The sequence below is a fragment of the Pan troglodytes genome, chromosome 2, assembly GCF_028858775.2.
Source record: "Pan troglodytes isolate AG18354 chromosome 2, NHGRI_mPanTro3-v2.0_pri, whole genome shotgun sequence".
Classification (NCBI taxonomy): Eukaryota; Metazoa; Chordata; class Mammalia; order Primates; family Hominidae; genus Pan; species Pan troglodytes.
In genome coordinates, this window is record NC_086015.1 from 163,704,622 (window position 1) to 163,730,100 (window position 25,479).

Here is a 25,479-nt window from a genome sequence, read left to right on the forward strand (position 1 = left end):
GTTCTTTGAATTTTTGAGTTTAGGCTCTAGTTAAAAAAACAAATCCTTGAAATATCAGAATTGTCTTTATTTTCCTTACAATTATTTATCAGAGAGAACCTGAAAGTTATAGTAATCACAGTGTTAAATATTTAACCAGACTGTCAAAAGGCTATGATTATGTCTTGTTGATTCATGGTGACAGGAAATAATATTACTATATTTTATACATTACTAAATTCTAATGTACTGAAGTCTGCAAGAGAGAAAAAATTTCATTTTAGACTCTTCTCAGAACTGTCATTACGGAGAAAAATTATTGGTTTAAGTTTTGTCTTTTTTCTTGTTACTTTCTTTGATGGAGAAAGCTGAGAAATAAAAAGGGACCCCACTGATCAACATGGGGGTTAGGGGAAGAAAAAATGGATCCTAGCATGAGACAGAAGGTCTAAATTGTATACATCTTGCATAATTATTCAAATAATTAAGAGCTAACTATATACCAAAAAAATGGTATCTTAAGGAACAAAAATTCTATTTACTATGACTTTATGCTTTTACAGTAATACAGTTCAAATTTCTGTAAGCTATTTCACAAAAACTAGTACTGAAGGCAAACTGTTTTCTCTTTTGGATTACTAGTAGCTATTTTTATTACTTAGTATATGATAACAATTTTTAGACTAGTATTACAAGTTTTATACAAACCTATGATATTTCCCAATGCCCACACTGCTTGCTCACAGACATTCTGATGGGGTGAATGGAGAAGCCTCAGGAAAAGTGGCACAGCATCTGATGGAAGAAAAAATAACAATACTTAAGGTTGAAGATACCATAAACCAAAAATCAATCTTTATTTTTTTGCTGAGACCTCAAAAAAAAGGGAACCTATAAAAATATACTTAAAATATAGCCTCATTAAATGAATTTTATTGGAATAGCATTATTGGAAGAATTTTGACCAGTGACTATTTACTCAGTATCAAAATGAGTTATCCAGACAAGTGTTAAATTAGGCTTGTGAAATTTCATTAACAATTAAACCTGGAATTAATTTCAAGATTAATTCCTTATAGATTATCTGTAATTTGAAAAAAAAAAAGTACATTATTGAAGTAACTTTTTTTTTTGTTTTTTTGAGACGGAGTCTCACTCTGTCATCCAGGCTGGAGGGAAGCGGTGGAATCTTGGCTCACTGCAACCTCTGCCTCCCAAGCTTCAGTGATTCTCCTGCCTCACCCTCCCAAGTAGCTAGGACTGTAGGTGTGAGCCACCATGCCTGGCTAATTTTTGTATTTTTAGTAGCGACAGGGTTTCACCATATTGGCCAGGCTGGTCTCAAACTCATGACCTCAAGTGATCTGCCTGCCTTGGCCTCCCAAAGTGCTGGGATTACAGGCATGAGCCACTGCACCCGGCCTGAAGTAACTTTTGAACACAAATTTATGTTAACAACATGTGGGTCTTTAAGACAGGCCAGTGATTCCTGGGCCATGTGGGATCTTCCGAATCAGAAAGTGATTCTGTTACTCAACAGGATGGGAAACAGAGATAGGTCTGTATCTGAACAAAATACTGCACTGAACAAATGATTCTTCTTCTTTCCTTCTGATATTACTTTAAAAAGCACTATTTAAGTATATGTAGCTCAATCATGCTTGTAATATCATAAAAGGTAATTCACTTATGGGTTTGTTTTTGAGATAGTGCCTTACTCTGCTGCCCAGACTGGAGTTCAGTGGTGTCACCACAGGTCACTGCAGCCTTGACCTCCCCTGGCTTAAGTGATCCTCCTACCTCAGCCTCCTGGGTTGTTGGGACTACAGGTGCATGCCACCAAGCCCGGCTAATTTTTTTTTCCTGCATTTTGTAGAGATGGGGTTTTACCATGTTGCCCAGGCTGGTCTCTAGCTCCTGGACTCCAGTGATCTGCCTGCCTCAGCCTCCCTAAGTGCTAGAATTACTGGCATGAGCCACCATGCCCAACCTCATTTATTTATTTATTTATTTTTTTGGTATATTAAAGCAGACTAGCAGGGTCAAAAAAAATTCTAAGCCTCTTTCTAATCTTTAGAGAGCATACATAACAGAAAGGAAAAAGTATGAGAGGGAATAAAACATTGTTATGAAACCAAAAAATTTTCTTAACAGTCAGCTATACAAAACCAAAAAACCACAATAAAAACCACCTGAACCCAAAACCAAACCAGTTTTAATAGGATGTGAGGTAATTATCTTTTCTAAGTAATATTACAACATAAGTGTCTACAGTAAAATGATTATTTGGATAACATCTTTGTTCCCCTTCAAAATGTACAAATTAGTGCTTACATTTTTAATAAGCTCAGAGAAGTATGCTGCTTACATATTTAAAGAGGATTTTAAAAGTATCTTCTTTAAAATTATTAATTTCTTTGTTTGGTAGAACAATCAAATACTATTCATGAAGACAATACACTCGGGTTCTTACTTCCAACAGTAATTTTCCACTTACATTTCTTGAAACAAAAAAAAGCAATCCTATTATAATAACAATGAAAAAATATTCGAGCCATTCTTTCAACTAGGACTACTTTATAGAAGATTTCTTTAAAATATATGATATGGCCGGGCGTGGAGGCTCACACCTGTAATCCCAGCACTTTGGGAGGCCGAGGCAGGCGGATCATGAGGTCAGGAGATCGAGACCGAGACCATCCTGGCTAACACGGTGAAACCCCGTCTCCACTAAAAATACAAAAAACTAGCCGGGCGTGGTGGTGGGCGCCTGTAGCCCCAGGTACTTGGGAGACGGAAGCAGGAGAATGGCATGAACCTGGGAGGTGGAGCTTGCAGTGAGCCGAGATCGCATCACTGCACTCCAGCCTGGGCGATAGAGTGAGACTCCATCTCAAAAAAAAAAAAAAAAAGAGAAAAATCTCATTAAGAGAGGTTGAGGCCCGGTGTGGTGGCTCATGCCTATAATTCCAGCACACTGGGAGGCCAAAGCAGGTTGATCACTTGAGCCCAGAGTTAGAGACCAGCCTGGGCAACATGGTGAAACCCTGTCTCTACAAAAAACACAAAAATTAGCTAGGCACAGTGGCACATGCCTGTAGTCCCAGCTACTTGGTGGACTGATGCGGAAGGGTCTCTTGAGCCTGGGAGGCCGAGGCTACAGTGAGCTGAGATTGTGCCATTGTATTCCAGCCTGGCCAAAAGAGTAAGATCTTGTCTGAGAAAGAAAAATAACAACAACAACAAAAAAACAAAAACAAAAAAAGAGAGGCTGAGGCAATGTGGCAACAGGAAAAACTCCTTTATTTCTACTGATGTCCTATAAATAAAGTGTAACAATAATAATGTAATCTGCTACTATAATTAGGAAATGTTCTCATATTTAGAAAGGAATCAAGTGAATTTTTGGAAATACAAAAAACATCAGTCACCAGAATAAGAAGATTAAAGTAACATACTTAAGTTGACCTATTTCAATAACTACATAGTAGCTATTATTTTATAATTTAAATTGCCATAGTCTTTTGGGAAGATCACTATTTTTTACCGACTTTTAAAAAAAATCACAATTATGTTTATTAATAACCAACTTACTGGACTGAACTACTGCTTGAGTTTGTTCAGAAGTTCCAGATGCAATGTTTGTCAAAGCCCATGCAGCTTCAAACTGTAAAGAAGGACTACAAAAAAAAACAAGTATTTTTAAACAGCAGGGATTTTTACATTGGGCCAAATATCTAACCATTCTTCCTTCTACCATTTAAAATGCATTAAATATTTTGTTTCAAAAGTTATCTATCCATCCAGCATATTTTTTTTAACCCTCAACAACTGTTTAAAACATCTCTTCAGTATAAAAAGCATACAACCTCCTCCAGCATCCTTATTTTTAGTAAGAAATCTTTTTTAAGATACTTGCATACTACTCCCCAAACAGTTTTCTCAAGTACCTATCTGGTCAAACTAGTTCTTGCCAATTTTCAAAGCATAAAAGTTAAATTTATCATTCTCAAGTTCCTTTTTTGGCTACTACCTTCATCTCTTGGTGTTAACAAACCTTGCACTGCTTTTCACTTTGACTTTTCAACTCCATCCCATAGCCCTTTTCTTCTTTCTTTAAAGATCAAACTAATTACTAGAGTCTTGTCTTCTCCAAAGGATACATTCTAAATTAAAAAAATAAATAAATAATGTACTCACTTGTCATCTCTTTCAAGACAATGGACTAAAATGGGCAATATTCCAGATTTTATTAAGTCATCAATTGGTGGATTTCGATCACTGGACAAAAGCTTCCTGTAAGAGATAAAAACACTCCTGTGAAACTTAATAACATACAATATTATGATTAAATTTAAATTCATATTTGACAAATATTAACATAAATCTGAATATTTGGTACAAGTGCCTTCTCTGAAATTAACAATTTATATAATGCAACCTTTTCTCTAAATTTATAAAAAGATATACAAATTAAATTTATAGAGATGACAAATAATTAGAAAAATAAGAATGTAGATATGAACCACTTTACTACCTTTTTTTTTTGAGATGGAGTCTCACTCTGTTGCCCAGGCTAGAGTGCAGTGGCACAGTCTTGGCTCACTGCAAGCTCTGCCTTCTGGGTTCCAGTGATTCTCCTGCCTCAGTCTCCTGAGTAGCTGGGATTACTGGCGTGCGCCACCACACCCAGCTATTTTTGTATTTTTAGTAGAGATGGAGTTTCCTCATGTTTGCCAGGCTGGTCTTGAACTCCTGACCTCAGGTGATCCACCCGTCTTGGCCTCCCAAAGTGCTGGGATTACCGGCGTGAGCCACGGAGCCTGGCCACTTTACTACTTTTAATGGTACAACATTATTATTCCCTCAGTAAAGTCCTGATTGTGACTTATAAAAAGAAAACTAATTTTTAAAAAATACATGTTACTTTTGGACATAATTTTGAGTTCAGAGAAAAAAATGGGCAGATTTCTTCAACATAGCATTTACCTTGCTAAGAAAGGAATTAAGAGGTCACCAAAATATCCAAAATTATTCACGCTAGGTCACAATAGAGTCAAATGACAAAAGCAGGTAGTCTGCTGAAATATGTTATAGCTGATATTAGTCCCTAATTCTTCCTTCTACTTTACACACCAAATTAAAGGCCATAAAAGTTCAACAACATTTTCATCTCAGCAACTAAAGAGAAATGGAATAAGCACAGCAACTGATAGGAAAACAGCCAGAGAGATGCTAGAGAATCTGAGGTAAAAAAGACAGACACATCACTGCTCTCATGGAGCTTATAAGATAAAAACAAAACCTAGTGTCTATTTTCACATGTGGGGGACTACAGGTTTAGCTGATAAGTCCTCAGTGTGGCCTAATCATATCTTTACCCACTGGAACACCCTGTATTACTATATAAAAGCAATGTTTATGAAAGCTTAACCAAATCATTTCCCTATATAAACTATGTGATGGCTGCTTATTTACTACCTTTATCAATGTAAACTCCTTCACCTAGCTTTAAACTACTTCACAAGTTGGCTCCATCTTATAACTAATCTTATTCTCTGTAACTAAACAATAGGTTAGTTGTCTGTCACAGCATTTCAACTGAAATAAGACTGAACCTATCCTAAACCCCTCACTTGAAATGCCCGGTCTTCTATGTATTCAAACTCTATTCAAAGTCCATTTCAAGTTCTACGTTTTACATAACACCATCTTTGAATTTCAAGAGGATTTATACAGCATAGCCCTACGTTTGGTGCTATCACTACTTATTTTTTTTGAGACAGGGTCTCAGTCTGTCACTCAGGCTGGAGTGCAGTGGTGCCACCTCGGCTCACTACAACCTCTGCTTCCCAGGTTCGAGCAATTCTCCCACCTCAGCCTCCCAAGTAGCTGGGATTACAGGCATGTGACACTACACCCAGCCAACTTTTATATTTTTAGTAGAGATGGGGGTTTCACCATGCTGGCCAGGCTGGTCTCAAACTCCTGACCTCAAGTGATCCCCTGGCCTCGGCCTCCCAAACTGCTGGGATTACAGGCGTTAAGCCACCGCGCCCAGCCCCCTATTTTTTAAAATACAGTTTTGCCTTTCCAATTAGCTTATAAAGTTCTTAAAGAGAAAGAATTATACCACATGCTATTTCCTCAACACATGGCACAGTGCTTAGCATTAAGTGGAAATTTAAAAAAAAAAAAAAAAAACCACTTCGAAGAAGTCTTAACCCAGCCTTCTCAAACAAGGTTTCATGAGATCAAGGGTCAAATTTTAATTTTAAAAAATTTTTTTACACTTCACTGAGGATATTTTAGAAGAGAAATGTCTTTTATTCTTTACATAATGGTGAATAATATAATTTTTACAAAATATAATATAAAACCAGTTTGGTGCCACTGTCTTGATTTGCATTAAGGAGCCCGCAATTTTACTCACAGTTGCTTTGCAATACCAGTGTAAACATTAACACAGTGAAAAAAAGGCAAATAAAGTCTTAGAATTATTATGAAAATCAGTTTGCTCTTGCATACCCATGAAATTGTCTTGGAATCTCCCAGTGACCCACAGATCATACTTTGAAAACCTCTTAGGGTACACTGGGCTTTAATTTTCTTGCAGATTGCATGTTGAGAAGAACTGTCCCAAAACTATCCAATATTCAACTCTGACAATGGTGAGCATAATCGATTTCTTAATCATTCTTCCTATAAACATTAATTTGCTATTTTGCAATGTGAATGGTTCTGAGATTTTTCTGCCTACATAAAGAATTCCTCTCTAAGAAGTTATTTTACCTCTGGTACACAATACTGTAATTTTATAATTTCCCTATCAGTTCTAAGTTATTTAAGGTGAATAAACAAATACTGGAAAAGTCTAATAAATATAAAACAGATTCGTGCAGCACTGGATAAGGTATTGGATAGACCTACAAACTTTTTCCACTTTCAAATTCTATAACTAGGATCAGTTTCTTACTTGTCTCTTTCCTACTGATAAACTCAACATAGGGTGTTATTCTTATATTCATAAATATACAAAGCAACCACTAAATTGCATTATGATACAACCATGTCTTCCCCAACCTATTTATTAATACAAAGGTCTCAGTAATAGATTTTTCTGCCTCTTCCCTTAAAATATGAGAGCATAGGTTTCACAATAGAAATGTGCAAAACAGGCAGGGTACGGTGGTTCACGCCTGTAATCCCAGCACTTTGGGAGGCTGAGGCAGGTGGATCACAAGGTCAGGAGTTCAAGACCAGCCTGGCCAAGATGGTGAAACCCTGTCTCTACTAAAAATACAAAAATTAGCCAGGCGTGGTGGCGGGTGCCTGTAATCCCATCTACTTGGGAGGCTGAGGCAGAGAAATGCTTGAACCCGGGAGGCAGAGGTTGCAGTGAGCCGAGATTGCGCCACTGGACCCCAGCCTGGGCGACAGAGCGAGACTCCATCTCAGAAAAAAAAAAAAAAAAAAAAGAAATGTTCAAACAACTTGGTATTTCCTACCTGGAAAGACACTGGGAGTGTATGCAGTCATTAATCTCTTTTTTTTTTGAGATGGAGTTATGATTCTCCTGCCTCAGCCTCCCGAGTAGCTGGAATTACAGGTGCCCACAACCATGCTGGGCTAATTTTTGTATTTTTAGTAGAGACGGGGTTTCAGTATGTTGGCCAGGCTGGTCTCAAACTTCTGACCTCACGATCCGCCCACCTCGGCCTCCCAAAGTGCTGGGATTACAGGTGTGAGCCACCTCGCCCGGCCGTCATTAATCTTAATCTACATCTACTTGTCTATGTACACTGACACAGTAACATTATAATTCTGGATTTATTGTTTGATCAATATGAGGATTGTGAGAAGAATTAAGATACCTGGTAAGGATCTGAAGAATCTGACTTTATAAAATTAAACCTATTCATTAGTAAAAGGTAAAGCTTTACAAATAATGTTTTTCTCTTACTCTATGGCATTAATTTGTTAAATCAACTTTCCCTGGCATCTGTATGCATTATGTATATTAAAGCTTCAGTGTACACTTTCAACTAAAAATAAAAATTGTTTAAAAAACTGTCACCAATTTTAATATTCTAAACCACAGAATTAAAAAAAAAATTTAGTTAATCTATTACTATTTACTATTGTTTGTCATCAAGTTAAATTTGATTAACAGGGACTACTCAATAGTAAAAATTCAAAATAGAACCCCTGTGTAAGTTGTAAAATCTAAACATGTCTTCAAAATTCAACTTACCTAGCAGCTTGAACTGCACTTAATTGAATTCCTTGGTTATCACTTGAAGCATTCTATAAAAAATAAAATAATTTATGATGTAAATATATCACGATTAGCTGTTGAGGACAAGAAATGCAAATGAAGAGAGGGAAAAAATCCAACTTACTTGAACAATAGCTTCTAGAGAGGTATTTTGCTGGGAAAAAAGTTAAAGAGAAAACTCAGTTAAAAAGTCACCTTAAAATTCTTTTATTAATGTGAAATCTTACACTCGTACTTTTAAGTTAACAGAATAACAATAACAATGACTTACCACTCTATAATCACCATCTATATCAGAGTCTTCACAGATATCTTCATGTGGTACATTCCTTCTCTTTAAGAGATGTTCATCTCTTTTATTCTTAAAAAAAAAAAAAAAAAAAAAAACCAAACAGAGAATTTGAGCTAAAAAGAACACCTGAATACTTTGATACAAAGCTCAGGCAATCCTGTGCCTAAAAACTGAAATATGAAGTGCCTTTTAAAAGTAAAATTCAAATGTAAAAAATTAAACCAAACTGTGAATTAACCACTCACGCAACACTAATTTGAGTCCCAGTTCCCAAATATTACATTTTTAATGAACCGTGAACTATGTAAAAACAAACAAAACAAAACAAAAACAAAAGTTTGACTAAAAAATATAGTGTACAGTTTAAGCCAGAACCAAACACAAATATTTATTTAAAAGTACTAAACCATTTTATACATGATCTGGGAGCTCCTCTTTACCACCTAAAAGCAAAGTCAAAGCAGAAGTTGGGCAGTTCAAAGTTAGACAAAAACCAACAATGTCTTACAAAAATCAAGGGCCATTTCAACTTCACTTAAAATGCTTGGAGCAAATTTATAAATATATTCTCAACTATAATACTTAAAAGTTGAAGTTTGCAACAAGTTCTTTTCAGGGACTTACTACTGCCCATTAATAGCAGAACTATTTAATACAACTGTATCTCAATGACTTATACTTTAAGTTCTTTATATCTGTTTTTGCATAATGAACAAGTAACAAGTTGTATCCTTTCAACTTCAAAAGCCTGTCAAATTTAGTCAAAATCTCTCCTTTTTCTAAAGAAAAATGCTTAGCAGTTGAGATTTTAATAAGTTTAACTAAATTTAGTAAATAAAATTTAGTTATACAATAGGTTATACATTTTACCTAAAAACATAATATATATTTGGCATCTTGTATATAATGCTATAATGTTGTTAGAATTATGCTTAGAAGTACCCAATATTAATCAGACTCACCTTCCTTAATTCAACTACAACTTCATTTCGTTGTCTTCTCATAGTCTACAAAAAAATTAAAGGAAAATATTTTTAAAATCACCTCAAATTCCATTATCCAGAGAAAACCACTATTAACATTTCAATATACACCTCTAATCTTTTCTTTTAGCCATATGGATATAAAGTCAAATCTTACTCATAATAAAAATCATACTATGTAGATGATTTTCAATCTTCATTTCCCATTCATATTGCAAAACATGAAAAATCTCTTTGAAATTATTAATACAATATTGGCTATATCACAATTTTAAAAACTATAACATAAGGTTTATAAAAATACAGAGGTACAAAGAATAAAAGAGCCCATCATCTCACCCCTCATATGAACCGATGATATTACAAAAAATAACACATGTACAAGATTAGTAAATTCAACTATTTAAAAAAAAAAAAGCGAAAAAAAGCCAAAGGAGCCCTCCTGCTCACCCACAATTTCCTTATCTCATAGAAAACACTGTTAGATTTACCATGATTCTGACACATGTCTATCTATCCTGTTTTTTACCTTGTTTTGGTTTACTTTGTTTATAGACCTTAGAGATATTCCATGGTGGTGTATAAAGACCTATTTTATTATTTTTCATGGTCACCCAATTATTCTATGGCACACCGTGGCCATTGTTTTACTTTTAAACATATTTTTCTCATTTTTTAAGTTACTTACTACAGGCATGTGTGTTCACTGTAAAACATTCAAATGTTCAGAAACAATATAAGTTCAATCTGTTTTTACATACAGGTTCACCTTATTCTTTCTAATGACTGTGTATTACGTAGCGGTAACAACTCAGAAAGTCATACTAGATGTCTAATAAATATCACAAACTTAAATCCAAAACTGAACTTTTGATCTTTAATACACTCCACCTGCCATCTCAGCAAATGGCAACTCCATCCTTGCAGGTGCAAAGACCAAAAACCTTGGAGCCATCCTTGATTATTTTTCTCTCACATTACATATTCAATCTGTCAGCAAATCCTGTTGGTTCAACCTTCAAGACATACAATCCAAACACATATCACTGCCTCCTCTGCTACTATTCTGGGCCAACGTACCATTATCTCTCAACTAGATAACTGCAAAAGTCTCCTAACATGTAGCCCTCCTGCTCTTACCCTCTGTCTTCCTCCAGAGTCTAGTATAATGACAGCAACCAGAGTAATCCTCATAGGAAGTCTTAATTTTTATGTGCCATGGACTCCTTTGGCAGTTTGGTATAATCAATGGATACCTTCTCAGATAGTGTTTTTAAATACACACACACACACTATATATATATATGTGTGTGTGTGTGTGTGTATGTATATATATGTATATATGTGTGTATATATGTATATATGTGTATATATATGTATATACATACACATATTTAGTTACAAAGGAAACTATCTTGATACATAAATGTAAAAAAAAGTGTAATGTAAGTGCTTCTTTATTATCACATTAAATGGGATCTAGCAGTGGGTCTAATAACTACTATAATTTCAAAGTAATGACGACCATAAATGCAACAAAGAGGTGATTTTTATTGGTGGTAACAGTCACAGGTAATTCTAATATTACTATGGTTAACTGGCTACATTGAGTGAAGGAAACACTGCTTCAGTTATAAGTTAGTGAAAATAAAGATGTAATTTCTTCTAAATTCCAGGGGCCCTCCTGAATTCTACCCATAGACTCCAAGGAAGGAAAGGTCCAAGGAATCAGTAAAAAATATTTTGTAAAAAGTCAGATCATATCATCCTCCTGTTCAAAAATATCCAAAGACTCTCACACGCTCCACTTCGGACTTAAAAGCCCAGTCTTTACAGTGGCTTACGTCAAATCAAATCTTCCCACCTCATTCCTTCCCCAAATACCACTGCTTGGACCTTAGCTCCTACCATTATCTTCATTCATTCTGCTGTACTCACACCAACTCTGCTATTTCTCGAACACACTGGAAAGTCTCTTGTAGCAAGGCCTTAACTAATACACTATACAGTAACTTCTCAGAAGATGGACTCCAAAGTCAAACTGCCTGGGTTCAATTTTTTTAGCCATACTACTTACTAGCTCTCTGCACTTCAGTTTCCTTATCTATAAAATTGGGATAGTAAAAACACCCTCTTTACAGGACTGCTGTTAAGGATTAAATCAGCTAAAATATGTAAAGTACTTAAACTGTCCCTGGTACACAGCAGTGTATGTGTTAGCTTAGTATTACTGCTGCTGCTATTTCCTCAGTTTGGAATGCTCTTCCCCTACTACCTGCAGTGCTCAGTTCCTTACCTCTATGGGAAGGCTTTTCCCTTCCTGACCATCTGCCAACTCTCTATTTGGGTACTTTCTCTCTCTCTCTCTCTTCCCTGCCTTATTTATCTCTATACCATTTATCACTTTCTAATATACTATGTAACTTTATTTGGTACAGATATAGATTTTTTTAAAACACCAGGAGTCAATGTTAAAATAACAAAATAGGCTGCAAAATGAGTAAAAATAATTAGCTAAATACTATGGTAAGTGTTAACATCTATCTCATATAATCATTATAGCCTTATGAGGTAAGAATAAAACAACCCTTTATTTCTTTTTAAAAATAAGAAAACTGAGGCTTAGAGAAGTTAGATTGTTTGTCCAAAGGTGGCTAGGATTACAACCCAGACAGTCTCACACAAAGCCACTTAACCACTAAGCCATATTGTTTTCCACACTTCTCGAAGTCAGAGTTCAAGTGAATTGGAGAGCCAATGGTTCACACTAAAGCAAAAGTACTATTACCAACACAATGAGCTTTGCATAATATCACAATATGAAATCAATAAGCAATTCTAGTAACACAAAACTATGATCTATGTCTCAGGCACAGAAAACAATATCTGTAGGATGCATTACTTAAGACTGTTCAACAAATAAATAAGGTAGACTTCTGAGGGACTGGGTATTTCCAGTCTAAGGAAAGTTTTTATTAGCAATCACTTCATCTAAAGTAGCAGGATTAAGGTATAATGGGCTTTAACTTCTTTTCATTAGAGCATACTATTAAATAAATCCCAAACAACTACATACTGCATATTTACATAAATGTTTTGTTTACTCCAAAAAATTTTCTCCCATTATATTACATCTTATTTATTAAATCCGGAGATTTACAAAAAATTTTCTTTTTCTTTTCTTTTTTTTTTTTTTTTGTGAGACGGAGTCTCACTTTGTCGCCCAGGCTGGAGTACAGTAACGGGATCTCGGCTCACTGCAACCTCCGCCTCCCGGGTTCAAGCAATTCTCCTGCCTCAGCCTCCTGAGTAGCTAGGACTACAGGCTCATGCCACCACGCCCGGCTAAGTTTTTGTGTTTTTAGTAGAGATGGGGTTTCACCGTGTTAGCCAGGCTGGTCTCGAACTCCTGACTTCATGATCCACCCGCCTCGGCCTCCCAAAGTGCTGGGATTACAAGCGTGAGCCACCGCGCCTGACCCGAAAGATTTTCTTTTTACTTGATACTCATTTGTTACAACAAAGTCTGGAGGTTTTTTGATAATTTGAAACTACTAATAAAGCATTTATCAAACCAACTTAGCACTGTAGTAACAACATAAGACCAGGCTATTACCACTTTCACAGAAACTTTGCAAAATAAGAGATTTGACAATCCCTTTATTATAGAGCAAGAGTTTTCTTTTCCTCTCCAAGGTAGAGAATGAATGAACTGGCAGAAAGACACCCTGTGCACCACAGCCTGGCAGCATTTGGGCATGTTTTTTACTCCAAACAATAGTTGTTCTTCGGGACCCCATGAAAGGGATATATAAGACTTCTAAGCCTGTCCTTAAAGAGCAGGCTTTGTATACTACATGAAAATATATTAGTTGTGAATTCACATGACTTACACTGATGCAGTAAGCAGTGGTGTCAATTAGAATTCCAGAAAGCTGACAAACTGGCCAAAGCCTTATGTATAGGCCAGAGAGCTATATAAAGGACAACGACTGTAAGTGGGGGAGGTTGAGTACTGTTGCTGCTATTTCCTCAGAGGAGGTGGGTAGAGTTTAGGCAGATCACTCAGGTATTTTATATTTCTTTGCTTGTCAAACAGTTATAAAATTATAAATTCAGGCAAAAGGGTATAAGAAATTGACAAAAAATTTTAAGCAAGTCAAAACAGAATGCTAGCTCTATTTAAAAGGAATGCAGTTTGTGTATTTAATGAACATTTACTATGCATCCATCACTGTATTAAGCACTAGGGACTAAACACTTTCCCTGCTTTAATGAGGTGTAGATTCTAGTATTTTCTTTCCACTTAATTGCTCCTTAATTTCCGATTAGTGGCTACTTGATTCCTGCTAATTTTCAAGTCAGTGTTACCAACACATGGTTTTTCTTTAAAGCCCTAAAAATTGTTAGTTTAAAATATGACATAGTAATTACTGTACAATTTTGGATATTTTAAATTTTCTTGAGCAAAGTTAGGATTTAGTTAGGACTCAATCTCACTAGAGAAAAATGTTAAAGAAAATTCTTTCTAAATAATACAAAGATAAGAAATATAATGCCTTCATTTTATTTCACCCAGCCTGACTTTCATTGATACCTTAGGAAGGTTAATACTTAGGTAACAGCACTACCAAAAAAAAAAGAAAATAAGAATTAAAAAATTTGTACAGGCACTAGAGATCTTCTGTGTGGTGACTAGGATATATTCTAAAACTGAATTGTGATAATGGTTGCATAACTATGAAAATTTACTAAATATCATTGAATTCTACAATTAAAATTGGTAAATTTTATGAGAGGTAATAAAGCGGTTTTTAAAAGTTATATACGCGCACGCACACACACACACAAACACACGCCTTCCCTCCCCAACATGAGTTAACAGTATTACTAATTTAGAGACTCCTGGAAAGCATTCATTCAAACATTTATTAATCACCTAATTGCCAAGCATTAGAAATACAAAGATGGACCAGACACTGCATATCTATGCCCTTAAGGAGGTAGCACTCTTCTGATACAGAAATATAACTTAGTAAAATAGTAATAAGGCCCAAACTTAGCAAACAGCAAGTGCCAAACACCATTCTAAACATGTTACTTGACTGTACTTATTTAATACACGTATTAATAACATGCACACAACGCACTCTGACAGTAAAGAGGGTAATTACTAAAGATAACATGTAAGCTTAATTTTTAAGACTGAACGGCAATCCATTTAGAGAAAGGCATTCCAGGTAGAAAATATAGCATGTACAAAAAGAGAGAACTATGAAAGATGGCATGTGTGGAATCTGCTGAAGAATATCAGAAGCCAGAAATGAACAGGTAGGCAAGGAGACAAATCAATCACATAACATAAAGCTAAGCTATACTTTCTAGAGAAAAGTGAGTTACTGGTGATTTCAACCCAAATTATCATCACAACCCAAACACATTTGGTAGGTAAAACAGTTGTTCAACCCGATTACATGGTGAACCAAAAGCTAAAACAGCATAACTAGAAAAGTATGTTTTCCTATTTCTTATTTCTCTCTCTCTGCAGCAGCAGCCATCATGGTGCTTATTCATGCCTTTGTCAAATAGTATTTATGTTGGCAAACTGCATGTAATTAGCAAATAAATTACATTATGACAATAAAAGGGAAAGTTTAAATGCCTAACACTGTTAAATGCTTACTCAAGTGGGTCAATAATTAATATCTCCTAAGGATAAAAACCCATATTACAATCCTTCATTTAGAAAAGTTCATTTAAGCAGTAAGTTTAGTTCAAATTTTCAATCTGTAGATTTATTTCTCAGAGGTAGCACTTATTAACACTAGTATTAAAGGCCTGAAGTTCTACTAGTGATGGGCAAAAGTCTTCTCAAGCACAATCAAGTTCTTATCTCTTTAAGAAGTGATAAGATTAATGGACACTGAGCATAAGTGAAGAGAAGTCTGAAAATACACTGAGTGTAGGAGGTCAGACTTAATCTAGGCAAGCTATTGGAGCAATATTAAGAAATAATTCTAGTCTATAGATACCATACTTTAAAATGATCCATATCTAAACTGTAAGCATTGAAAATTTATTAGTACATAAATATAATTTTTAAAAATTGCCAAAATGTAAGAAACTGTTAGGTGTTAACTCCAAAGAAAAGGATTAGAGTTTCACTATCTCTTCAACATTCAAACAACAGGAAAATGTGTTAAATTAAAAAGTTATACATGTCTATTTGGAAAAGTCACAAAATAAAGAAGGGAAAAATCTGAATTCCCAGAGTTCTCTATATTCTTCTATCTTTTGCACGAGGTTACATATGATAGAAGAGAAAATAAATGCATACATCTCCTCCCAGGATGACTTCCTAGTATATGGTTATACTACTCTACTAGCATATGGCTACTAGTCCCAGCTCTACCTTTAATGAAATCATAGGCAAGTCACGACCTTTACGGGTATTAATTCCTTCACTTGTAAAGAGAATTCAATGGATCTCTGAGATCTTTTATGCCTCAAAAACTGTATCATTTTTTTTCCCCCTGAGACAGAATCTCACTCTGTCGCCCAGGCTGGAGTGCAGTGGCGCGACCTCAGCTCACTGTAACCTCAGCCTGCTGGGTTCAAGTGATCCGCCTGCCTGGAGTAGATGGGACTACAGGTGTGCACCACCAAGCCTGGCTAATTTTTGTATTTTGGGCAGAGACAGGGTTTCAGCATGTTGGCCAGGCTAGTCTCGAACTCCTGACCTCACGTGAATCACCCACCTTGGCCTCCCAAAGTGCTAGAATTACAAGTGTGAGCCACCATACCCAGCCAATTTTTTCAACTTTAGAAAACAATGTCAAAAAATATGTAATTGTCATTTGTAGTTACTATGCATGGCAATGTAGTTTCTATGCTAAGAATCATGAAAAAGTCATAACTCAAAATTATAAACAAGAGCTATTTTGTGGCTCTGGTACAGTTGCTTGGTGTTTTCATATCTTGCACTTCTCTTGCCTTAAGTTATGCTGTGATGCCAAAAGGACATGGGAATCCTTGACCTTTTTTTTTTCCCAAGATGGAGTTTTGCTCTTGCTGCCCAGGCTGCAGTGCAATGGCGCGATCTCAGCTCACTGCAACCTCCGCCTCCTGGGTTCAAGTGATTCTCTTGCCTCAGCCACCCGAGTATCTGGGATTACAGGTGCCTGCCACCACGCCCAGTGTGGCGTGGTATTTTTAGTAGAGACGGGGTTTTATCACATTGGCCAGACTGGTCCTGAACTCCTGACCTCAGGTGATTCACCTGCCTCGGCCTCCCAAAGTGCTGGGATTACAGGCATGAGCCACTGTGCCCGGCCTCCTTGACCTTTCAATAGCTAGTTTTGGTAGCAGAGACAATTACCAAACTGTGTGTGTGTGTTCATGTATATGTGCACACTGGCAAAGAGATGGTGTTCAACAGGGAAAGAAAAGAGGTTAGAAATGACCATAGGTTTGGTGAGACACATATAACCTTCTCAGGGATGGGAAACACTGCAAGATAAACTTTCAGAATCACTTATAGAAGGCGACTGAGGACAACCTATAAATAAATCTACTCTAGTAAACAAACACATATATAAGTTTTATATGAGCACAAAGGAAGGTACTCTAGGATTAATGGGTTATAAGGGAATTGATCAAATGCTACCAAGAATGATCACTTCTCTTCAAACTCCCTGCCAAGATCATGCCAGCATGGGTGACAGAGAGAGACCTTGTCTCAAAAAACAAAAAACTTTGAATCCTTAACAGAAGAAATAAAATTTCACAAACTGTTTGAGTGACTTGAAGAAAACTCAACTCATGGGAAAAGACACTGGGAAAAATTACCGAAGAAGAGTAAGAGAAGAAATGAGATATACCCAAATTAAGAAGGTCAATAGAACCCAAGCTTTTATATTACTGCTTGAAGGAATCTGATTTCTCTGCTGATTTGGTGCATTTTCAGATGAGAAAAATAGTTTTTTTTTCCCATTTACAAAACTATACCAAATGTGTAAGCAAGAGAGATTGAGGAACATTTTCCTTCTATGTTATAAGAACATAATAAACTCAAACTCATGGTTTTCTTACGGAAAAATTTAAGCAAATAGTATTATAGGATTTTGTAACTGGAGAGAATAGAAATCATTTAAACTATTTCATTTTATGGAGAAAGGAACTATGGCCCAGCGACTTCAAGAATACCAAAGCTTAGATATCCTGGATCCAGTCCAATATTCTTTACACTACATCACATTACTTTTTCATTCTAGGTCTACTTCTATTACATATTCCTTCAAATAAGCTATTTTTCCTTCTCTTTTTCTCTTCAGTGTTTACTTTCAAAATATTCTTTTTCTTTGTGAACTTATGTCAAAGACATTAAACTTAGCAACAGAAAAATATTCATTGAAAGGTAAATTACTGAATTACTTTGCCAAAGCACTATTTTAAAAGCCCTCTAGTTATGTTCACATACTAAACAGATGTATGCATGTGCATAGGAAACCATTCACCCAACACATGTTTACTGACCACAAGTGTTCTGAGTGTTAAGGAGAAAACAGAACAAAATGACAAAATCTCTGTCTTCATGGCATTTATTGCATTTTAGTATGAGAGAGTGTAAATAAAGTTAAAATGTATAGTGTTTCAGTGGTATTAGACAGAAAAATATAAAGCCAGGAAGGACATTTTTAAATAAAGACCTTGAGAAGAGTGATCAAGCCAGGTGGATAGCTGACATGCAATGAACAAAGAGGGGTAGGAAATGGAGGCTAGCCACTGTACAGATTTTGGCATTTACTCGAAGTGAGCTAGGAAGCCACTGGGGGATGAGCAAAGGAGAGAGGAGAGACATGTTCTGATTTAAAAGAGAATTACTCCAGCTGCTGTGTTGGGAATATACCACAAGTGCAGTAATCCCAGCAAGAGATAATATCTTGGACCAGAGTGGTCGCAGTGGGGATCATAAAACATAATGAGTCTGAATATATTTTGAAGACAGAACCTGCAAAATTTGCTAACAGACTGGATAGAACTGTCAAGGAGAGGAAACAATGATTTTATGGTTTTTGATCCAAACAACTGAAGGATGGAACTGCCATTTACTGAGATGGGGCAGACTGACTGATTAGCAAGTTTTGGGGGGTAATATCACTTTTAGATCTAAGTTTAAGGTACTGATAATGCATCGAATGAGATGTCAAGTAGTCTGTTGAATCTTGAGTTCAAGAAAGAGGCTGAGACTAAAAATATCAATTTGGAAAGTTGTCAGTGTCCAAATATTTAAAACCAGATCACCAGATGAGATTATCTGCAAAATGAGCATAACCTGAGGCACCACAAAATAAGAGGTACAAGACTAAGAGAGAAATCAGTGAGATAGAAGGCAGTCAAGAATCTGTGCAAGGCCAGGCATGGCAGCTCACACCTGTAATTCCAGTACTTTGGGAGGCTAAGGCGGGTGGATCACTTGAGGTCAGGAGTTCAAGACCAGCCTGGGCAACATGGCGAAACCCTGACTCTACTATAAACACAAAAATTAGCTAGGCGTGGAGGTGTATGCCTGTAGTCCCAGCTACTTGGGAGGCTGAGGGAGGAGAATCGCTTGAACCCAGGCGGCCGAGGTTGCAGTGAGCCGAGATCGCAACACTGCACTCCAGCCTGGGTGATAGAGCAAGACTCCATCTCAGAAAAAAAGAAGAATCTGTGCGAATATGGAACCAAGTGAAAATACTATTTTTTAAGGAACCACAATCAACTACATCCAGTGTTGGGGATATGTCAAATAAGATGAGGATTACTAAACGTACATTTACTTTATAAACTAATATGGTTAATCACCAACCTTTGTTTGGATAAACAAAGGTTCCGATATTGCTCCCCACCCCTCATCTACTGAATTCTGGTCTGTTTCTGCTACCATTTATTCCCATCCCTGCACACTATTTAATATGCTTAAAATACCACTCAAGACTTAGAGCTTCTAACCACGTCTCATTTATTGTGGTATAGTACTGAACTGAATAAGTTACAAAACTAAAACTGAGCCCTGGTATCTACAAAACATTAAATTTTCTCAAAATGGAAATGAAACTCACTCTCCGGCCCTTCTTTGGTCTCTTAAGCCACACTGCAAAGCGATTCCCATTTCTGGTGATGTTTCCAGGGTGAGCTTTTGACTAAATCTGTGTAAACTGACCATAATGGTTCCCTTCAACTAACTAGTCAGTGGAGTATGTAGGCGACATGTGCAATCCCAAATTAACCAATTCTATAAGATGAATTTAAAAAGTCCAACTATGAAATGTCAAATATACAAAAAAATTTCATGACATCCAATGTATTAATGTTATCTTGTCATATTTGCTTTTGAAGAAATAAAAATCTTAAAGTGTTATGAATACTGCTAAAATCTCCCTTTATTCACAATCCTCTCCTCCCCTTATTTTTCTCTGCCAAATGCAACCATTTTCCTAATTAATTGCCTGATTAGATTCTCATGGGTGTTTTGGTGTTTCTACTGCATATCACCAATTTTATATATTTAGGATTTTTACAGGAATGACACCAGGCCACACAAAAGACTACTTTTCAAGCAGTTTTAGGTTTACAGGAAAACAGTAAAAAGTACAGACAGTTCCCATATATTCCCTGCCCCCACACAGGCAAATCCTCCCCCTACATCAACATCCTGTTACCAGAATGGTACATTTGTTACAACTGATGAGCCTACATGTACTATCACCCACAGTCCATAATTTACATTAGGGTTCATTCTTGGTGTCGCATACTCTACAGGTTTTAACAAATGTATAATGATATGCATCCATTAGTATCAAACAGTATTTTCACTGCCCTAAAATCTTCTGTGCTCTCCTTATTCATCTCCCTTACCCTCAACCCCTGGCAACTACTGAGCTTTTTACTGTCTCTATAGTTTTGCCTTTTAAAGAATGTCATATAGTTGGAAGTATAGAGTATATAGTCTTTCAGATTGTCTTGTTTCTTTTAGCAATATGCATTTAAGATTCTCCATGTCTTTTCATGGCTTAACAGCTCATTTCTTCTTAGCACTGACTAATATGCCATTGTCTGGATATATCACAATTTATCCATCTACCTACTGAAGGACATCTTAGTTGCTTCCAAGTTTTGGCAATTATGAATAAAGCTGCTCTGTGTGGACATAAGTTTTGAACTCATTTGGTTAATTACCAAGGCGTGCTATTGTTGGGTCATATGGTAAGAGTATGTTCAGTTTTGTACTGCCTCTCAAAGTGATTGTACCATTTTGCCTTCCCAACCAACAATGAATCAGAGTTCCTGTTGCTCCACATCCTCACCGGCATGTGGTGTTGTTAGTGCTCTGGGGTTTTTTTTGTTGTTGGTGGTGGTGGTGGTAAAATATACATAACAATAAAATTTACTATCTTAACCACTTTAAAATTTAGAAAATTTCAGAAAAACTGTAGTAAAAAACACATAACATAAGCTTTACCATTTTAACTATTTTAAAGTGAGTTCGGCAGCATTAAGAATGTTCATATTGTTGTGCATCAAATCTCCCAAAACTATCCTGGTCTTGCAAAAACGAAACACTACATCCATTAAACAACTCCCTATCTCCTTCCCTCTATCCCCTGGCAACCATCATTCCTTTTCCTGTTTCTATGCATTTGCCTATTCTAGGTACCTTGTATAAGTGGAATTATACAGTATTTTTTTTTTTTTTGTGACTGGCATATTTCGCTTGGCATAATGCTTATGGTTCATCCATGTTGTAATATGTCAGAATTTCCTTCCTTTTTAAGTCTAAATAATATTCCACTGTATGTACATACACATTTTATCTATCTATTTTATACATTAAATAACCTTTTGCTTCCACTTTTGGATACTGCAAATGCTGCTACTATAAACTAGAGTGTACAAGTATCTTAGTTCCTGCTTTCAATTCATCTGGATATATACTCAGAAGTGGAATTGCTGGGTCATATAATAATTCTATTTTTCACTTTTTGGGAACCACCATTCTGTTTTTCATAGTAGCTTCACCATTTTACATTCTCACCAATAATGCACAAGATTCTGAATTCTCCACATCTTCACCAACAGTTATTTTGTTTTTGTTGTTTTGATAGTAGTCATCTTAATGGGTGGGAGATGGTATAGTTGCTTTGATCTGCATTTCCCTAATGATTACTGATGTTGAGCATCTTTTCATGTGCTTACTGGCTATTTTGTTTATCTTCCTTAGAGAAATATCTTTTCAAGCCTTTTGCGCATTTTAAAATAGGGTTGTTGGTTTTTGCTATTGTTGAGTTTTAGGAGTTCTTTATATATTCTGGATACTAATCCTTTATCAGATACATCATTTGCAAATATTTTCTCACATTCTGCAGGTTGTCTTTTCACTCGATTGTTTCCTTGGCTGCACATCAACTTTTCAGTTTGATGTTGTTCCACTTGTCTATTTTTGCTTTTATAGCTTTGCTTTTAAGTGTCTTATCCAAGAAATCAGTGCCAAGACCAAAGTTATAAAACTTTCTCTATTTTCTTCGTTTACCAGTTTCAGATCTTATGTTTAAGTCTTTTATCCATTTTGAGTTCATTTTTGTATATAGTACAAGGGTCCAATTTCAGTCTTTTGCATGGTGGATATCAAGTTTTCCCAGCACCGTTTGTTAAAGGACTATCCTTTCTCCAATGTGTAGTCTTGGTATCTCTGTCAAAGATTATTTGCCCGAATATGTAGGGGTTCATTTCTGGGTTCTCTATTCTGTTCCACTGTTTATGTCTTTATGCCAGTACACCATACTGATTTGACTACAGTAGCTTTGTAATATGTCTTTCAGTCTGGAAGCATGAGGTCTCCAGGCTTGTTCTTTCTCAAGATTGTTTTGGATATTCAGAGTCCTTGTGGTACCTTATGAAGACTGCTTTTCCATTTCTGTAAAAAATGCTGCCATGATTTTGATAGGGCTTGCAATGGAATATTTAGACTGCTTTGAGTATCATGGACATTTTAACAATATTAAGTTTTCCATGAACATTGGATTGTTTTCCATTTGTGTTTCTTTCTTTCAGCAATGTTTTGCATATAAGCCTTTCTTTTATTTGGTTAGGTTTATTCCTAAGTATTTTTTCTGACACTATTGGAAATGAGATTTTCTTAATTCCCTTTTCAGATTGTTCACTGTTAGTGTATAGAAACAGCTGTTTTTTTGTATGTTGATTTTGTATCCTGCAACTTTGCTAAATTTATTAGTTCTAATCATTTTTGTGGAATCTTTAGGGTGATTGTGTCATCTGTGAACAGAGATAATTTTACATCTTTGTTATAGATTTGGATGTCTTTCATTTCTTTTTCTTGCCCAACTGCTCTAGCTAGGGCTTCTAGTACTATGTTGAAGAGAAATGCCAAGGGTGAGCATCCTTGTTTGTTTTGTTTTGAAAGAGTCTTATTCTGTTGCCCAGGCTGCAGTGCAGTGGCAGTCACTTCAGTCTCAAAATCCTGGGCTCAAGCAATCTTCCCCCCTCAGCCTTCCAAGTAGCTGGGGACTCCATGTGCATGCCTGCATGCCTGGATAGTTTTTATTTTATTTTTTCTTTGTAGAGACAGGGTCTTGCTATATTGCCTAGGCTGCTCTCGAACTCCTGGGCTCAAGTGATTCTCCCACCGAGGCCTCCTTCCAAAGCACTGGACTTATATGCATGAGCCAGCACACACCGCCACTGCCTTATTTCTGATCTTACAGGAAAAGCTTTCAGTTTTTCATCACTGAATATGTTGTTTGCTGTGGGCTTTTCATATATGGCCCTTATTATGTTGAGATAATTTTCTTCTATTCCTAGTTTGAGTGTTTTTATCATGAAAGGGCACTGAATTTTGTCAAAGTCTGGTACTGAACTTTTCCTCCATCAACTGGTATGACTGTGTCATTTTTGTCCTTCAGTCAGTTAATGTGGTGTATCATACTGATTTTCATATGTTGAACCATCCTTGCACCCCAGGCATAAATTCCACTTGGTCATGGTATGTGATCCTTTTAATGTGCTATTGGATTTGGTGCACCAGTATTCTGTTGAGGATTTTTGCATCCATTTTCCTCAAGGATACTGGCCTGTAGTTTTCTTTTCTTATAATGTCTTTTTCTGGTTTTAGTATCAGAGTAGGGCTGGCCTTGAGTTTGGAACTCTTCCATTTTTTGAAAGAGTCTGAGCAGGACTGGCATCAATTCTTCTTTAAATGTTTGGTAGAATTCACCAGTGAAGCCAATGATCCTGGGCTTTTCTTTGTTGGGAGATTTTAAATCTCCTTACTACTTATAGGTCTAGTCAGATTTACTATTTCCTCATGATTCAGTATTGACAGGTTATGTGTTTTAGGAATTTATCCATTTCATCTAGGTTATCCAAGTTGTTGGCATACAAGCCACACATATCCTTTTGTAATACTCTTTTCTCTACAAAAACATATGAAAAGTAAAAACACTGTCTTACAGAAGAAAATATCAGAATATAGGTACATAAATAACTGCTCTAAGAGTTCAGGAAAGGGAAGATTCATATGAATTGATGTGATTAGTGAAGACTTAACTGAGTTGTGGAGGTTTAAGTTCTATCTGGAAGCACAAATAAGAAACGGCAAGGTAAAGGGGAGACTAGAAGGTGTTTCCAGGAGAGACCCAACAAAAGCAAATACAGAAAAAGCAGAACTGAATGTTAAATGTGAGGTGGGTTCACTTGCCTGAAGTAGAGAGTCAGAGATGAAGTTAGTTGGATGGGGAGTTATCAACTAAAAAGGTAAGAATTAATTTGGACAAGTAATTTCACTTTTATACCTTTACTAGCATTTATGCAGCAAACACTCAAATATCTGTTAAACCAAATTGAGAGCCTGAAATGCCTAGCTAATTAAGAACTTTTCAGTGCCTCTTAGAGATAATAGGAAGCCACTGAAGGTTTCTGGGTTGAGAAGTGAAAACAGCAATGATGTTCTGGGAAGTTTACTGAAGTAACTGTATTCTAATGGTTCTCATCTGGGGTGAGTTTGCCACACAAGGGATATTTGGCAATTTCTGAAGACTGTTCTTGGTTGTCACAACTGGGGAGGGAGGGGATGTGCTACTGACATCTAGTAAGTAGAGGCCACAGATGCTGCTAAACATCCTACAGTGTACAGGACACTCCCCCATCCCCCAACAAATTATCTGGCCCAAAACGTCAATAGTGCCAAGGATGAAAACCTTTGCTGTATTCTAATGAGTTACTCTCATGAGAATTCAAATTAAGTTCAAATATGTTTGGAAAAATGTACACATGAAAAAGGAAACAATCCAAAAGACTAACAGTAGTGAGAATATGGAAGATTATTTTTATTTTTCCAAAAAGTGTTTTTACAATGATCATGCATTACTTCTATCAAGAGAAAAAATTGACTTAAAAATTCTGACTTCATCACTACGCAATCTATACATGTAACAAAACTGCACTTGTACTCCATAAATTTATATAACACACAAGATAACCTTAAAAATAAAAATTCTAATTTAGTTACTAATTCTAATCAGAGTACCCTCCTGTTTTCTTAAAAAAAAATTTTCATTTAATTCCCTCAAATATTTACTTAAATGCTGACTACATACCAGGCTCTGTAATGAGACTTAAGAATATAGTGGTGTACAAAATAGGTAAGTTTCAGGGAGCTTATAGTCTGACAGGAGAAACTAACATTGAGTAAACACACAAATATATCATCAGTGCTCTTAAGGAAAACAGGGGGGTTTAACTTGCAATTAACTTTTTCAGGAATGGCCTCTGTGAGTAAATGACTTTGAAGCTGAGATTCAAAGGATGAGAAATAACCATGTAAATGAAGGAAAGAGACGGGGACTGGAGGCGCAGAGAAAGCATTCTCACAGACAGAGCAGCATGTGTGA

The 25,479-nt window shown here is 36.2% G+C and overlaps 1 protein-coding gene across 4 annotated transcripts in view; it reads right to left on the reverse strand.

Annotated features, from left to right (window-relative positions):
- The window catches only part of KPNA4 (karyopherin subunit alpha 4), a 64,726-nt gene that overhangs the window by 26,441 nt on the left and 12,806 nt on the right, over window positions 1-25,479 (reverse strand). For all 4 annotated transcript variants that reach the window (XM_009446630.5, XM_016940022.4, NM_001280407.1 and 1 more), the window contains 7 exon segments: window positions 9,512-9,556; window positions 8,529-8,618; window positions 8,382-8,411; window positions 8,234-8,286; window positions 4,180-4,275; window positions 3,574-3,659; window positions 688-774 (listed from right to left, as the gene is read on the reverse strand). In XM_009446630.5, the coding sequence (XP_009444905.1) occupies window positions 688-774; window positions 3,574-3,659; window positions 4,180-4,275; window positions 8,234-8,286; window positions 8,382-8,411; window positions 8,529-8,618; window positions 9,512-9,556 (487 nt within the window).